We start from the raw sequence: 17,555 nt of genomic DNA on the forward strand, positions 1-17,555 counted from the left end.
ACAGAGGTCTAATTTCAAGTTGTTAAATTTATTTTAAGTCATATTTGATACAGCATATTTATAATAACTGAAGGCAACATAGCTACTTGATTGTGCTATAAAGTGATTCTATGTGGCTGTAAAACACATAATACTGCCCCTTTAAAAAGCGCGCTCGCGCTTTCTTCACCGTCACGTGACCCAACCAGGAAGTCTTCCATTGACAAAAATAGTGAGGGAGCTATCTGTCTGTACATGTCTGCAACATTGTAACATATAAACGCATTCTGTTCCTTTTAGTGTGTCAACATGTCAGACATATTGAGGAAAATAAGAAACACCATAACCGAGAAAAAGAAGACGGCTCTCAGTCAGAGCGACCTGCAGACGTTTGGTTTAAGAGGTACGGAGGCTTGTTGACTCACTGTCTTAGAAAAGTTACAAACTTTGTATACGCTCATTCAAACAGTGACCCAGCGTTCCTTTCACTTATTAGCTATTGTCAATATGTGTTAATAGAACTCAGTTCTGTAGTTTTTAAAACCTGTATCTGTAGACCAGTGGTTTGCTCGTGACAGCTTTGGGTGACCTGCTTGTTTCCAGGGATACAGCTGAGAGCCTACCAGCTGGACGGGGTGCAGTGGCTGACCCAGAGCCTCCACGACCACCAAGGGTGCATCTTAGGGGACGAGATGGGTTTGGGTAAAACCTGCCAGGTGTGCTTAAGATTCATCAACTTACCTTCCATATTGGTTATGTAATGTCTGGGTAACAATTTTAGACGTTATGAATCGCCTTAGTGCAATTTTTGTATGTCTTAACGCGATATCAAAACTGTAGGACGATTGTTTGCATGTTTCAGAGTTTGTAATTTATTTTGTTTGTGAGTTATACACATTGCGTGCATTATTCTCGCTTGCAAAACACTATGGTACCAGTAATACAAGTGGGTGGTATGGACTTAGAATTTTATCATGACATTCTGCTGTGCTAAAGTGACAATAAAAACTATTTTGTCATTTTTTAAAAGTTAACTGCATCTCTTTGACTGCATGGTACAGCTTTCATAGCCCCACAAACAGAAATGCTGCTATTACTATTTGAAATAAGCTTCTGCAGGGACGCCATTAATTTAAAGAAATGTGACTTTTATCACCAAACTGCACACAGTTTGTTAAAGTTTCAGTTTGAATTTATGTGGAAACCTCCAAAAGAGTGCAGAATGTCAAGACATTAAAAATGTTGTTTGGAAACGGGAGGAGCAATTCCCAGTTCTGCTTCTTTTGTTCACATTTAATTAACTTCTTCTCCAGACCATCTCTCTGTTGGTGTATGTGTCAGGAGCTCTGGGGAAGAAAGGTCCCTTTCTGGTGCTGAGCCCCCTGTCTGTCATGGAGAACTGGAGAAAGGAGCTGGAAAGGTAGAGTCAACTCTGTCGGTGCTTTAGCCCCATCTGTAAATGCGTCCTGTATAAATTATTCCAGTCGTAACTCATTTCGCAGCTTCGCCCCGTCTCTGACTGTGCTGTGCTACAAAGGAGACAAAGAGAGACGGGCTGAGATCCAGAGAGAACAAACCGCTCAGGACTTCCAGGTTCTGCTCACTACATACGAGGTCTGCGTCTGCTGGGCGAAAACAAAATGTCTGAAAGTTTTGTTGGCTTGAACCTTGAACACGCATATATGTCATTATTTCATTTGCAGCTGTGCCTCAAAGATGCATCGTTCTTGAAAAGGTCAGTGGGTTCTTGCTCGCATGGCTTTGTTAAAGTTTGAGTTGTAACTGAGGTGGGTGTGGATTGTTAAAGAGACCAAAGAAAGGCTGTGAATGAAACGATTTCTGCAGACAACCAGTGAATCTATAAAGCCTGCTTGTGCGATCACTTTGTCTCACCGTTTCCTCTCATATTTGCTCCTCCTCAGGTGGAGGTGGGAGGTGCTCGTTGTGGACGAAGCTCACCGGCTGAAGAACCAAAACTCTGTGTTGCACAAAACCTTGACAGAGGTACTTCGTCGTGTCTTGAAGAGCCTCTTCACTGCTTGTCTTCTAATGTTTCTCATTCACACTTTCTCTGAATGTCAGCTCAGTTGGTTTGTGTGTTTCTCGCTCAGTTTTCAGTTGGTTTCAGACTCCTGCTCACAGGGACTCCCATTCAGAACAACCTGCAGGAGCTCTACTCCCTGCTGAGCTTCATTCAGCCCAGCATCTTCACACCGGAAGAGGCTGACAGCTTTGTCAGCTCCTACTCCGATGTGCGAAGTCGACCTGCTCTGGGTATGCTTTAAAATTACAATGCGACTCGCGTATACAGAGTAAAAGCATATGGCACATTACAACCATAAACTTTAAAGTTGTTTTATGTGATAAACTGACACAAAGGATCATTGTCCTGTTGGAAAGTGAACCTCCACCTCAGTGTTACTAGTTAGGTGAGTTCTGAGAGCAATTGATTGCACTGTTTTTTATTTAGAGGTATCATCGGAGTAATTGGTCATGAGCACAAATTCGCGCCATACTTTTCAGACTTATATTTGTGAATGATGTTTAGTTGTGTAGCAAACTTCATCAACAGGACTTTATGTCAAAAAAAACATTATAAGGTTGGTGTTTGATGCCATTATCTAAATCATTCAGCGAAATGCACATCAATATTCATCAATGTTCCACTTAATGCCTTGAACTCTAAACAGGTGGGCTTTTAGTCTAGAATTAAAGGAACTCAGTATTTCAGCTGTTTTGCAGTTTTCTGGAAGTTTGTTCCAGATTTGTGGTGTATAGAAGCTGACTGCTGTGCCTCCATGTTTAGTTCTGGTTCTGGGGATGCAGAACAGAACCAGAACCAGAAGACCTGAGAGGTCTGGAAGGTTGGTATGACAACAGCAGATCTTTAATGTATTGTGCTGCTACGTTCAGTGATTTATAAACTAACAACAGCATTTTATAGTTTATTTTCTGAGCTACAGGGAGCCAGTATAAAGACTGTAGAACTGGTGTTATATGCTCTATCTTCCTGGTTTTAGTGAGAACAGCAGCAGGGTTCTGGATCAGCTGCAACTGGAGGATTGATTTGTTAGGCAGACCTGTAAAGACGCTGTTGCAGTAATTAATGTGACTAAACATAAACTTATGGTTAAGTTTCTCTAGTTCTTGCTGTCCTCTAATCCTGGAGATGTTCTTCAGGTGATAGAAGGCCGACTTTGTAACTGTATTTATGTGGCTCTGAAGGTTCAGGTCAGAGTCCATCATTACTCCCAGGTTTCAGAGCTGATTGCAAATTTTTATTTGTAATAACTCTAGCTGTGCATCGACTCTAGATCGCTCCTCTTTAGGTCAAAACATCATAACTTCAGTTTTGTTTCTGTTCAGCTGGAGAAAGTTTTGGTACATCCACACATTTATCTGTACTAAGCATCTATTAAGGTGGATTCAGAATTACCAGGTAACATCGCATTGTAGAGCTGTGTTTCATAGTTATGATAGCATGTCTTATTACTCGTTATAACCTGAAGTTGGAAGCACATGTAGAAATGAAACGTGAGGAATCCCAGGATTGAACCTACATGTGTCTTCTGTCCGCTCCGATAAGAAGTTACCTATTGACACAATTCCTGTTCTTTGTTCAAAACCATTTCTAATTCCATTGTCGAAACCATGTAGCCTTTTTTTTTCTTTCTCTTGATAACATGCACCACTTTGTGTTGGTCTATCACATGTTGTACAGTGTGGAAGAGGTTCAAGGGGTTAATTTGAACAAAATATTATTTCTTATCTACAAAGGATTCAGATAGACATGTTAAAAGATACATACGTATAATACAATGTTTCCTGTCTTCTAGCTTCAGAGCTTCAAAGCATCTTGGAGCCTTTTCTGCTCCGTAGAGTAAAGTCGGAGGTGGCTTTTGATCTGCCCAAGAAGACAGAGCTGGTGGTGTACCATGGCATGTCAGCTTTGCAGAAGAAATACTACAAAGCCATCCTAATGCGGGATTATGGTGAGTCACTGCGTTCTGAAACTTGGCAACAAAGGTTATATTTGTAAAGCAAAAATACAAAAAAAAAAAAAAAATCAACCTAAAAATCAACCACTCTCTCTGTGTGGAAAATTTCAGATGCTTTTGTTAACGAGCAAGGCAGCAAGAACAGACTGCTGAACATCTTGGTGAATTTGAGAAAGTGCGTCGACCACCCATACCTGTTTGACGGTGAGACGTGGCGAAATGCAGCTGGGGTTTGGCTGCTGGAGCTGGAGTTACGTCTGAGTGATTCTGTCCCTCCTTCCTGTTTTTAGGGGTGGAACCGGAGCCCTTTCAGATCGGGGAACACCTCATCGAAGCCAGTGGAAAGCTGTGCCTGCTGGACAGCATCCTGGCCTTTCTATACAAAGGGTGGGCACATCCACAATGCTTATTGTTTGGCTCCACCTAGTGGCATTTTGGGCTCTGTCCGATCTGTGTTTGCTGGGATGTTCACTGCATTTCTAAATACGAAGGCAACACATTTAATCTAAGTTGAAAAATCTGGACACCCCTTCAGCAGACATAATCTTACAGCTCTCCATTTTGTTTTGGACGAAGGGGCCATCGTGTCCTGTTGTTCTCCCAGATGACGAGGATGCTGGACATCCTGCAGGACTACATGGAGTACAGAGGTGAGTGGGACAAAATACACACGTCTGGACATCATCTCTCAATGTAATTCTCACAACTTATGGTACTTGCCTTTTCAAGCGTATCAACACCCTATTACATCATTTTAAAACTTCACTCAACATTATTAGTTCATTTATTTTGCACTAAGAAGCAGGACTGCTGTGTTGATTCAGGGGCTGTGAGACACCAAGTGGGGGGTCGCAAAAGGATTTTCAGAATCATGATTTGACCCCCTGAGGTGAACGTAGAGCCAACTGGGTCAAAATTAAATAAGTACATTAATATCCTAATATTTATGGATGATATGGCTAAAAAAATGTATCACATCATTGAATATTGATAATTATTGATTGGTTTTAGGTTGAAATAACTAAAATACAGCCAAACTGGTGGCGTGACCTTTCTGTTTTATCAACAGTTTTCACTCCATGCAATTGTTTGTTTTTTTTATTTTTAAGCAGTAATGAGTGTCAGTGGCAAAACCTGAAACTGCTGCTGTGCACGTTACCATTATTTGAGTGACTGAGTTGCTAGGCAACCAAAGAGTGTGCGAGTTAGTTGATGCCACCAATTTGAGAAGTTCGTGGCCGTGAGAAATTCAAGAGGTCAAAACCTTTCAACTGTTTACATCTCCCAGAATGCCGTGCGGTTCGGATTAGAGTTTACTGGATATTCTGTATATTGTCACCTTCCTAAGATAATGGCCTATGTCATGTTTTGCCAAAAAAAAGTCACCATCTCTTTCTTTCCAAAAACGTTTTAGGCAAAAAACAAACAAAATAAACCCCATTTTTGTCTATTATTTTAGGAAGGTGTCAGTAGGCATATTATCTTTTGATCATTTATATAAAATAAATTCATATTACCACATTGCTAATAGGGGATCACAGGCTGAAAAGTTTGTTAGTCCTGTGTTTCCCCAGCAACCGACACAGGATCTGCCTCGCTTCTCGCCAAATGACAGTATTGCCACGCACCATAATGAGTTTTTCTGTTCAGGTTACAGCTACGAACGCATGGATGGGTCGGTTCGAGGGGAAGAGCGAAACCTTGCTGTGAAGAACTTCAGCACCAAAGACATCTTTGTGTTTTTGCTCAGCACTAAAGCAGGTGACTGGGATTTATTTTAGTATTTATCCATTTAAAATACAAAATGAAAAGCTAGAAAAATGTTCCATGTCTTGAACTTTCACCTTTTGCTACATAGTAACTTGGTTTACAGACATTGTTATCCTTTCACTTTTATTTTGCAGCACCCAGATTGCTTCGTTCTGCTCCATGTAAATTCTTTGTTTTAAAAGTGAGCCTTTCTGCATACGGTGCCTTGCAAAAGTGAACTTTATAAAATTATAACATAAAACCGCTGTATATTTTATTAAAATTTTTCAAAAAAAATTCCAAAGTCGAAGGAAAGTAAAACGTTGCTTTCGTTATTTCTATGCATGTTTTCAGCCTTACACATCAAGAGACTGGAATTACCACACATCCTCCTCAATATCGCATGGTGCAATATTGCACATACTGATATTTTGATTCGGTATGGCGTGTAACTGCAGACCACACTGCTATTTTTAAGACATGTTGAACATTTGGAGAATCCATAAGTCCATTTTTCTTCCACTTTAGCATCATGTGTTACTTTCTTTGTTGGTTCATCTCTCACAATCTGAGCAGAGTGCACTGAGGTATGCGGTTGCAACATTATAAAATGATGAAAAAGTTCAAGGGGTCTCTTGCAAGGCACCGTGTCTGTGAATGCAGAGTTCATAGAATACGCAGAGACAGGAAAAGGGACGGATCAGACAACGATATGATCTGCAGCAGAATGTTAGTCTGGTGCTAACAAGGCCAGAAGCTTCTTTTTTTTTTTTCTTTTTTTTCAGCGGGGAGAAATTTCCTGTCACAGCTTTCAATTTCTTCAAGCCTTTTAAATGTCCCAACTGTACTCTACAGTCACACTTAGCTCAAAGTATGTGACTGCTGAGACGGCATGTTAAAAAATAATAATAATTTTAAAAAGCTGACGTAATCACTTTGCAGCTTATTGAAGGATCTTTAACAAATATAAGTTCCAGTTTCTATGGCCTTTTAATCCATACAGCAGGGCATTTTTTTGACGCTTTGTGTTGTACATCCTGAAGCACAGAAACGTTCAGACCTGAAAGTTTGGACTCTCTAGATGATCTCTGTTTTCTCTTTACAACGCCGTCCTTTCAGGCGGAGTTGGCCTCAACCTTACAGCTGCTGACACAGTTGTTTTCGTGGACAGTGACTTTAACCCCCAAAACGACCTGCAGGCTGCGGCGCGCTGCCATCGGATTGGCCAGAACAGGTGATGCACTTTGAAAGTACCAACGACGCTGCATAGCAAACTATCTATCTGGTTACTGGCATTAATGCATTTTACTCTACATAAGAAAGACTTCCTTTTTTTTTTTTTTTTTTTTTTTTAGATATTGCTTTCGCAAGTGTGGGAAAGCAGACCTATTCATGCCAGTAAGGTTATCTGTAGCTGCCAGGAGTGTTATCTGGCTCTTGGTGTGAAAGAGCTCTTCCTGTTCACAGCTCAGCATTGTGCTCTGACAACCTTGATGGAAACTACTAGAAACATTCAGTCTACCTGCTGAAGGAAACGTCATCTAAAAGACTTTTCTCGTCAGACTGATGCTTTTATGGCACACCAATTATATTAAGCTTAGTTTTTATTCAAATGAGACACGACCAGCGTAGCGCTGAAACAATTATGTTTAATAATTAAGTTATCTTCTCTGTTGATCTACTCCCCTGTCTTTTCATATTTTTTAGGTTCAGAGCAAATGGCGAAAATTATTTAGACTCGCAGGATTCCTATGCAGCCTCGAAAAGTGTGTGAACATATAGCATTTACTTTTGGTAAAAATTTTCCAAATCTTGACAAGTATGGAAAAAGGAAAATTAAGGTTACTTTTCAAGTTTTCTAGCCAAAAATCTTAATACTTAAAGAGTTCCTATTATATTTAGATGCTTTTTTTAAATAAACTGTTTTACTCCTTGTTTAGTTTTTAGACCAATTTTAAATCTGGTTGAACTCGACCTACTAAACTGGCAAACAAAATCACTAAAGTTTCTATTTTTAGGAATGGATATGAACATTTTCAACATCTTTTTTAAAGAGTTTGCCTTTAGTCTTTGATACTCCTTATTTGAAAAGTCTAAGAACCATGAATGTTGAAATAAAGCTCATCTAAACTGATCCAAATCACTAAAAGAAGCAAGTTTGAAGATTTGAAGCCAGTTTCATAATTATGTTGATTTGTTATCTTTGGCATCCAAACACAACAAGACTCTGTTATTGTTCAAGCAGGGTCAGAGTTCGGACTTTGCACTTAAAATGTCCAGAATTTTCTAGAGAAAAAGAGCCGTAGAAATGTTTGTCTGGTTATATAAATGTGTGGAAGTCGTGGTCTGAAAAAGACCCTGCTCAGATCTAAGCATGTCTATTCGCTTTGAATGCATTCATTAATGATGCAAAATATTTTTTCTTTTTTACCAAATTTTGAGCTTGGTTTTGAGATTTGAAAAGCGGACCTGACCCTCCCATGGTAAAATGTGGAAGCGGCGTCCTCTGGTTTGATATTTATCATTGTTTTAGGGGTTCGTCTCTCTAACCGTTGACGTTTTCCAGGCCTGTGAAAGTGATCCGCCTCCTTGCGAGAGACACCGTGGAGGAGATCATGTACTCTCGAGCCGTGTCCAAGCTGCAGCTCACCAACACTGTTATCGAAGAGGGCCGCTTCTCTTTGCTGGATCAGGTGCAGTCGGCTGCGGCGGGTCTGCAGGTCGGTGATCTTTTAACAGAAACACGCCGTCAACATGATCCCCACCCCCATTCCTCTTTCAGCTCTCTTGTTGATTTCTCCTCGACAGCTGAGCGAGATCTTGAAGTTCGGAGTAGATAAGCTTTTATCGTCGGACGAGAGCTCGATACAGGAAGTAAGACTAGAGAAGATACTGGGCCCATCACGGGATGGTCAGTGGGTGGATGATGATGATGATGATGATGATGGATTCTCACCACTAGAAGAAGAGGTGGAGAACGAGTCTGATTCTGATGAGCAGAGTAAGTGATTTTAAATCACCAATTAGTCTGAATGAATAATCATTTTATTTGGCTGTCATTTTTATCTTTAATCTCAAACACGTCTACAAATGTTATTAAAACAAAAAAAAATGGCTTTTTAGTCCAAGTTTCTACTCATCAGTTTGTTTCATGACCCAACCTCCTGGCTTGATTAACTTTTGGGTTGGAACGATTAATCATGATTTATCAATTATTGAAATAATCGTCAACTAGCTTAGTAAATGATTAATCGTTTACTGAAGTATACAGTAGTGAAGTATACAGACTCACAAATAATTATGTTTTAGTCAAAACTCATTGCATAGTTTTAGCTTCATATGGTTCAGATTTAATGAAGAAATGCTATGTTTTTTAATTTTAGGCAACAAAATGTTTATTATTTAAAAAAAGGATTTGGGTTATTTTTCTTTATTAGCATTTTTTAAAATGTATTTCTAATATTGCTTCAATGAAAAATTTGTCAAAATTGTTTTAAAAAAATGTGATTAATCGATCAATCGTCAGAGTAATCGATTAATTGATTACTAAAATAATCGTTATCTGCAGCCCTGGATTAATCTGACAGTCATTTCGTCTCACCCTGCAGATCACATGTACTTCTTTGAGGGGAAAGACTACAGTAAGGACCCGAGCTCAGAGGACCAGAGGAGCTTTGACCGGATCCTGGAAGAGCAGATGGCCGAGTTTCAGAAAGCGGCAGGAGAGGGACGAGCTCTGCGGCGCAAAGCTGGAGTAAGACTCTGTCACTCTCACTTTCCGACTAACAGAAATGTTTCACTGGTATTTGGAAATTTTGCTATCTCGTAAAGTTTTTTTTTTTTTTTCCAAGTGTAAAGCTGCAGCTGACGATTAATTTAGTAATTAAGTATTCTGTCGATTAATCAAGTAATCAAATAACATCCTGCAGATTTTGCATTTAACCAGCTTATTTAATACAATACTAGAAATGCATGAGAAAATGCAAATCAATGAATAATTCAATTAATTAAAAATAATAAAATAAACATGTTATTGCCTAAAATGTAATAAGAGCATTCCTTTAAATTACACTTTAAAAAAAATACTTCAAACATCAACATGTGAAAAGCTCAACCCCGTTTTATAGTTTATAGAGTACTGCTCTGAAGGTGGTCGTCTCTCACCAGATATCATGTTTTACACTCTGTGTTCCCCAGTTTGCGATTAATCGATTACTAAATTAGTTGTCGATTATTTCAATAACCGATTAAGCCGATTAATCATTTCAGCTCTAGATAAGTTTGAAAAAAGTATTTGTAATTCCAGGTAATTTTCCCATTAAAAGTTGTTTCCGTCAATCAATGCAGTTTTTGTCTGTTCCATAAACAAAGACTGACCATTGAACAGTTACCATCAGAAAATCAGCATCATTTATTTATTTCAGTCATTATAGCTTAAGGACAAACCACTAATTTAGTTTTTGCTTAGCATGTAAAGAAAAAGCATTAATTGCTTCCACTTTTGAGTCCAGGATGTCGGTGTCCTACTTGGACTAATAAAGCTGAAAACACAAACCTGCTCTCAGCTGACTGCCATCTGACCGACTGATTTGACTTGTTTAATAAAACACATTTCATTCCAGCTTTCACATTTAGCGACATGTGAGACCTGGAGGTTTGCTCTACTTTTCCTGCCACGGATGCATAAAACGAGATCAGTTTCCTTTAGTGAAAAGCTGATGATGTTTTGTCCCAGTTAACTTGAAATAGCTGCAAACGAAATGAAGTTTGTGAACTCATGAAATCACCAAAGCTGACAGGGGGAAAAAATAAATAAAAGATCAATGAGGATTTGATCTCATGACCTACATTCTGTGTCTCCCATGTTTTAAAAACCTTTGTCTATCGATAAAAAAGAAAAGTAATTAGCATTTCTAGATATGTGTAGATTAAGACACTACAGAAATACAAATCGAGTTTTGTTTGTGGGGTGACTCTGAATTTTACAGTGTCTTGTAGTGAAGGGAAAAATACTTTGAAGAAATTTGGAACTGCTTGGCTGAGACTAAAACTTTCCCTAAACACACCATCCCCACAATGAAACGTGGTGGTGGCAGCAACATGCTGTGGAGATGATGAAGCTCTTGAGCAGGGAAAACTAATTGATTAGCCTCACCTTCCAAAACAACAACACACACAAACGTACAAGGTGATTTATCATATAATAGATCAAAGAACAGAACAATATTCTTGGGTAAATGGTCCAGTCAAAGTCCAAACATCTAAATCCAAATTGTGAATCTCTGAACTTAATTTCCAGACACTCAGAGATGCTGTACAGTAATAAAGATTAAAAACAACAGTAGTAACGAAGGCAGATAATGAATTTTGCTGGACAATAAGTTGTCCAAAAAAATTATTGCGATAAACGATAATATTGCCGTTTTGAGACCTGTTTTCAAGTAATATAAACATAATGACAAAAACAATGCAAGAACACTGTGTCAAAGATCAATAAACGTTCATTTCTAAAGAACATTCAACACTGGAATTAAGACATTTTAAATATCCAAAATATATAAACAAAACAACCAAAAACAATAAGTATAAATTGAAATAAAATCCACATCAAACCCATAAATGAAACAAATTATAAAGACTCTCTAAAGCTCATTTAAATTTGTCATGCAATTGATTGGTTTATTGATTTCCATAAATTTACTATAACTGCAGCAGAAAGTGTTGAGACCAGGGAGGTAGAAATGAGCGATTAATACTTTACACTTCTCAGAGATTCTTCAGTTGAAAATGACGTAACGTGAAACATAGGACCAGATAAAACAGTTACTAAGACAGAAAACATCCTGTCCTGCTGTCGTACTGTCTACAACGTGGAGAAGTATAAATAAATACAAACATGTACAGTTTTATTTATAATATGATATTCCCGACTATCTTTGCTTTTATTAAACATTTTTTAAAAACCACGAGGAATTATTTAGAGAGACGTTTGTTCTTGATTGATCAATTCTCTTCCAGTCTTCGCTTTCAGTCGCGTTTGCGATCCCAGTGAGGAAGAGGAAGCCTCTCACTGAGGCAGAGCTGGAGCTCAGGCGGCAGAGGAGGCAGGAGGCTGCAGCCAAGAGAGCCAAGATGATGGAGGACAAAAAGAGGCAAGAGGAAGAGGAGAAGCGCAGGAAAAAGTGAAGATATTGTAGCTGTTTCATCACACGCTCTGACATGTCTGTGTTTTTTGTTACTCATAAATGATTTTTGATCCTTGGTTAACCATGCAGAACAGCCTGGTGGGAGTCCTGTGGCTACCAGTCACTTTGCTTGCAGCTTGTAGACAGTGAAGAAGAGGAGGAAGACGAGGAGGACGAGGAAGAGGACAACAGCAGTGTGTGCTCTACAGACTCCACCTCCACGGATATCTGCTACGTTCTGGGGGATGTTACTCATCCCCACACTGCGAGGGGAGATGCTATCATCGTCCACTGTGTTGGTAAGGGCTGCATGTAGCCATGGCGACGGGATGGTTTGCGTGACGAAACAAAAACATAGTATCTTTGGAGCGTGTCTTGGGCTGTGTTTTCCTCTTATCAGAGTGTTAATTTGTGTGCAGATGACTCAGGGCGGTGGGGCAGAGGAGGCCTGTTCACGGCGCTGGAGGTGAGATCAGACGAGCCACGAAAGCACTACGAGTTGGCAGGGAAAATGAAAGGTAACGATAATCGCAATGACGAAGAAAATGAGCAGCAATTCAACTAGACGTCTTCGTCTCTGTGGTCTGTAATTCCCTGCGGATCTTTGTTTCAGATTTGGAGCTGGGAAATGTGCTACTCTTCCCCATCGACGACAAACAGTCGAGACTGGACGGCCGAGATCAGGTTCTGTTCGCAGAGCATTCTGTAAAACTCAGAACTGCTTCAAAAAAAATTTAATTTATGTATCTAAAATTATAGTCTTAAAGTATGTTACATTCTTTAAAAAAAAGTAAGTTGACCTTAAATACGTCTTAAATTTTGTCGTGGCAGGACTGTTTAATCTCATAAAACCTTCAAAATGAGTTGCTGAAATCTGCTTGGAAAATGCACGCTTGTGTTTTGCGACATGTGCAAAATCTTTGCAATATTAGAGTTCATTATGACAAGATGCACCTTGCTTGGATTCTCGTGTGGTTGCAGACTTGCAAGCGGTGATCAGATAACGAGGTAACATGATTCAATCTCCTTCTCGTCACCCCAGTTAGCCTTGATAGTGGCACAGAAAAGAGACAAAGCCAACAACCTGACTGGGATTCTCCTCAGTGCTTTGGACGAAGGACTGAAGAAGATTTACTCTGCAGCTAAGAAAAACAATGGTATGGGGAAGAATGGAACAGTTTTATCAAGTTTACTATGAATTTTGTCTCCTGGTCTGGTTTGTTGGTGTACTTTACTTAAGGTAAGGTAAAATAAGGTACACCTTACTTATTGGTGTACCTTACTTATTGGTGTAAGTAAGGTACACCAATATTTGTGGGACATCAAGTGATGTCATGTTTTTGAATAATGGGTGACATTTTATAAGCTCTTCTATTCAGAATAGTGCATGTATGCAGAGATGAAAGGTGTGTAAGTCTTCAACGGTCTCTAACCGTTTCAGTACGGCCTAGGTTTCCGTCTTACTTTAAAATGTTTGTTTTGTTTTGTTTTCATTTAAAGGTCGACTGGATGATATTTCAGTAGTGCGTGGAAACGGCGTGTTAAAAGTTAGATAGTAATTAGTCAAATTAATCATAAAGTAGGGCAAGCCATTAGTTTCAGTATCAAGCATTTATCATTCTGAGGTGAGTACATCTTCAGGAATGCAGGCACCTAATGTTAATGTGGGTCAGTGGTGTAAAGTTTGTGTTGCAATTGGATTTTCTTTGTTCCAGAGAAACAAATCTGCATGAGGGTCTGAAGGTTTCGACATGTCAAAACACAAAAATATACCAAGTATTTTTAGTCTAGTTTCACAACAGGTTTTCCAATGTTGTGAAACAATCTGCCAGTGGAACCAGTAGTTTTTCATCAGTAGTAAGGATTTATTGACTTTACACAAGCTTCTGTAGTTTTGTCTTATTTCAAGTGTACAAAGATATTTTAACTAGAAACTACATCAAGAATACTTGATAAGACTTTGTGCTTTTTCAGTGAAGGTTCTGAGGCATCATGTCTTCCTATGCCTCCAAAAAGAAAGACAGACATGTAATAGTGCAACATGGTGTCAAATGAGCTCATAGATCATATTCATAACCTGAGCATCTCTTGTTTAGTGCTCAGGTTTATGTTGTTCAGACTTCATTTCAGCATGTTTTTGTATCTTTAGCCAGTGTTCATCTTCCTCGCATCGGTCACTCCACCAAAGGTTTCAACTGGTACGGGACGGAGCGGCTCATCAGAAAACACCTGGCCTCTAGGGGCATTCCCACTTTCATGTATCCTTCGTTGTTCCCCTGCTTTAGAACCCGTACTGAGCAGAACTGCTGCAGTTTTCACTTAACCTGAATGGCAGATATTATCACAGCAGAGCTGTCAAGAAAACAGCTTCCCATCAGACACCTGCAACATCAGCTGCTGCTCGTCAAGCATCTTTACCGAGCTCAGACGGGCCAACGGATGAGACGGAAACCGAGGGCCCGGGTCCATCCGCTCTGCCACGCGGCTTCAGCCCTGCGGAGCTGCCCAGCTTCATGAAGGGAGTCCGATTGTTTTTCTACAACATTCCCGCATCAGAACGGAAGAGGCTGGCCCGCTACCTTATCACATATCCTTTTCCTAACTCCTGGGTGTAAACATTCGACAGCTTGTTTTGTAAATGCGTGAGGTTTGTAATAGAGAGCAGAGTGAGAAAACCCTTAGCTGAAGTCTACGTATGACGGAGACGAGGAGGACGTCATGAGTGAAGAGGTCACACACATTGTCGCAGAGGTGGAAAATCACATCCAAATACAGGTCAGTTCAGGTTTACGACAGAACTATTCACACCCCGTAAGGTTTTCCTCATTTTGTCACATAACAGCCACCGATTTCAAAGTATTTATTGCGATAAACCATCATAACACAGCATTTAATTGTGAAGTGGAAGGAAAATTATTGATGCTTTAGTTCTAACAAATAAAAGTCTTATAAGTTTGTCATGCATTTGAATTCAAACCCCTCCACGTTGGTGCCTCTAAATGAAATGCAGTGCAGCCAATCTCCTTCAGAAACCACCTAATTATTAAACAGAGACCACCTGTCTAGTTTATCCAAAACAGCCTCAAAATGGTGCACAGCTGTTAAAATGCCAGGTTATTGGAGCAAGTACAAAGTCATTTCAAACCTTTTTGCATATATAATGTGACATGTATTCTGTTCAATTTAACCAAAACAAAAAAAAAAAATATGTAAAGAAATAACTAAAGTAATACTTTGTTTGTTTGTTAGGTGAGTGTTAGCATCCCATAATAAGTAAAAAAAATGGCCAAATTAATATCCAGAACAAAAGTCTGAATATGCTAAAAGACTTGCAGCTCTGTTGTCAGCTAACGTGACTCAATAAAGTGTTGTTTGAATGGACTCTAAACATCTGACTGCCACAGTCTTTGCATATTTGTGTATTTAGAAAAACATATTTTTTCCTTCACTTCACAGTTACTCTTCACTCTGTGCTGCTCTATAAAATCCTGTTAAAATACATTGAAGCTCGTTGTTGTAGAGGGGGGAAACTCAAGGTGTGTGAGCCTCTGTGTCAGTTCTGCAGTAATTTTAGACGCTTAAACACTGAAATTTTCCTCTGGTCTTTGTGAACCAGGAGCTGCTGGATCTGGTCCGTCAGAACCAGCAGGCTGTTCCTGTGAAGACGGCCTGGCTGGAGTCCTGCTTCTCCAAACAACAACAAGTCAACACTGCACAATTCCAACATCAGCTCTGAGGACACACGGCGTTATTATTATTAGATTTTATTAAGTCACGTTTTTAAATTGTGTCACTAGATTTAAATGATTTTTAATCTGATTTATTCAAATCTGAATATAAAGTTCATAACTTAATTTTCCCAGAAGGGAAAATGAACTTTTCTCACCTGCACTTAACTCAAAGTTCAATATGGCTGCTGCTTTTATTAAATGTAGATACATGCAGGAATAAACAGTTTATTTGCACATCTGGTAATTGTTTTTTCCTCTCATAACATCTTCCCTACACATGCATACATGACAAACATTTATTTGTGAACATGTTCCTTTAGTGCTTGAATGAATAAAATGCAGGCACACACTATAGTGCCTAAACAAAGGGGTGTGGATGAACTGGAAAAGTGATTTAAACAATCTTTAATTTATTTGATTAGGACAGTGCAGATTAATCAACATTACCATAATTCATTTCAGTGTAAATTTGCAGGGATTATAAGGGTATTAAATTTTGTTAAAAAGCAAGCACAAAAAAGTGATTTATTAACTATTAATCTTTTATTCTGTCTGGCTTACTTGAGAGCCTAAACGAAGAAATTAGTCAGGTTAAAAAATATCTCCCTTTAGCTGGAGAGCGTGGCTTTTCTCCGATCAAGCAGCAGATTGGACATTTGAACCTCAAATAAGGTCTGTGTCAAAACAGGAACTTGACATGCTTATTCATGCTCACATTTCCTCTCGTTCCAGACGATTGTAATGGACTTTCCACATGTTAAAAGCAAGACTACCAGTTCATTTTGGAGTTTATTTTGAAAACCTGCCTTAAACCTTCTGGGCTCTGCAATGATGAAGACCTTGGTAGCACCTTATTTGAAGGGGTTTATGACACTGTCATAAACATAGCAGTCATGAACATGAAGGAGTCTTCATGAATGTTTACAACTGTTGTCATGAAGTGTCATTCGGTAAATAGTGACGCTATTAATGCAAAGTTGCAATAAAAGTTTCACTAAAAGTGTAAAATTTGCATTATTTTGTCAATAATGACCCATTTGATGCAAAGTTCTATTAAAATTTGTATTAAAAGTCGATTAAAAGTGTCAGCTTTGCATTAGTAGTGTCATTATTTACCGAATGACTCTTCATGACAACAGACGATTCATGAAGACTCCGTCATGCTCATAACAAGTGTTATGTCGTGTTAATGACAGTGTCAGTCTTATGAAAACCCTTTAAAATAAAGTGTTACCAAGACATTTCTTACTTTACCAAATAGTTAAACCCGCTCACTCCAACTCAAGGTTCTCTACACTTGGACCGTTTCTGTGCAGCAAACTTTCTTTGCACTGTCCTATGCTGCGTCTTTTAGAAACACTGATTTTATCTGTGTAAATTGCTATATATTTTTACCTCCTACTTAAAAAAGACGATAGATCCGCCCCTGCCTGGATGATAAATTAATATCTCTAATGAGATAATGTTTAAAAGATAAATTTAGTTTGGTGTAGTTTAGAAGAGGAAGCTGAGCAGTTGTCCCCGGTGTCGCCCATGCTGCGTGGAGGAGGAGGAGGAGGAAGAAGAGGAGGAAGGTGGGGTTTCAGTGTCGGGGCGGTAAAGCTGCACTAAATAACACCTCGCCTCGAGTTGAAGCTTCACTTTAACAACCACCTGGCATGACGGGACGACGGTACTGAAAACTGTACACTTACTCTCAGTTCCGGAGTGACGACACACTTTTTCTAGTTTTGGCTAAAGCTACTCAAATGAGACTTTTTCACCTTAAGCGCCGACGGTAAGTTGCGTTAAGTTGTTATTCCGTCTGTTATTTTTGGATAATTGAGCTGAAGGTTTTTAAATAAACCCCGGTAACTGTCACGAGGACACCGGTGTCCTCATGGACCCATTGGTCCAAAACAAGCGTTTTGGAG

At 39.2% G+C, this 17,555-nt stretch overlaps 2 protein-coding genes across 3 annotated transcripts in view; both read left to right on the top strand.

Moving 5' to 3' along the window:
* Positions 1–176: 176 nt before the first annotated feature.
* chd1l (chromodomain helicase DNA binding protein 1-like) lies at positions 177–15,876 on the top strand. Its single transcript, XM_015024601.1, has 25 exons — positions 177–382; positions 583–695; positions 1,293–1,399; positions 1,482–1,593; positions 1,683–1,714; positions 1,902–1,983; positions 2,091–2,253; positions 3,816–3,971; positions 4,089–4,181; positions 4,268–4,364; positions 4,554–4,627; positions 5,628–5,738; positions 6,846–6,960; positions 8,293–8,446; positions 8,535–8,727; positions 9,335–9,480; positions 11,745–11,908; positions 12,002–12,210; positions 12,331–12,429; positions 12,525–12,595; positions 12,954–13,068; positions 14,061–14,169; positions 14,247–14,498; positions 14,605–14,686; positions 15,528–15,876. The coding sequence occupies exons 1-25, from the start codon at positions 289–291 to the stop codon at positions 15,645–15,647; spliced, it is 3,063 nt and encodes a 1,020-aa protein (XP_014880087.1). The 5' UTR covers positions 177–288; the 3' UTR covers positions 15,648–15,876.
* Positions 15,877–17,194: 1,318 nt separating this feature from the next.
* traf3ip2l (TRAF3 interacting protein 2-like) overlaps positions 17,195–17,555 on the top strand; it is a 12,338-nt gene continuing 11,977 nt past the window's right edge. For both annotated transcript variants that reach the window (XM_015024702.1, XM_015024843.1), the window contains exon 1: positions 17,195–17,419. Coding sequence is in view for 1 of the 2 variants with exons in the window: in XM_015024843.1 (XP_014880329.1) it covers positions 17,391–17,419 (29 nt within the window). In the remaining variant the exon portion in view is untranslated. The remainder of the gene's footprint in view (positions 17,420–17,555) is intronic.

This window comes from Poecilia latipinna, unplaced genomic scaffold, assembly GCF_001443285.1.
Source record: "Poecilia latipinna isolate Pla-1442-1.1 unplaced genomic scaffold, P_latipinna-1.0 Scaffold7, whole genome shotgun sequence".
In the NCBI taxonomy this organism is placed as follows: domain Eukaryota; kingdom Metazoa; phylum Chordata; class Actinopteri; order Cyprinodontiformes; family Poeciliidae; genus Poecilia; species Poecilia latipinna.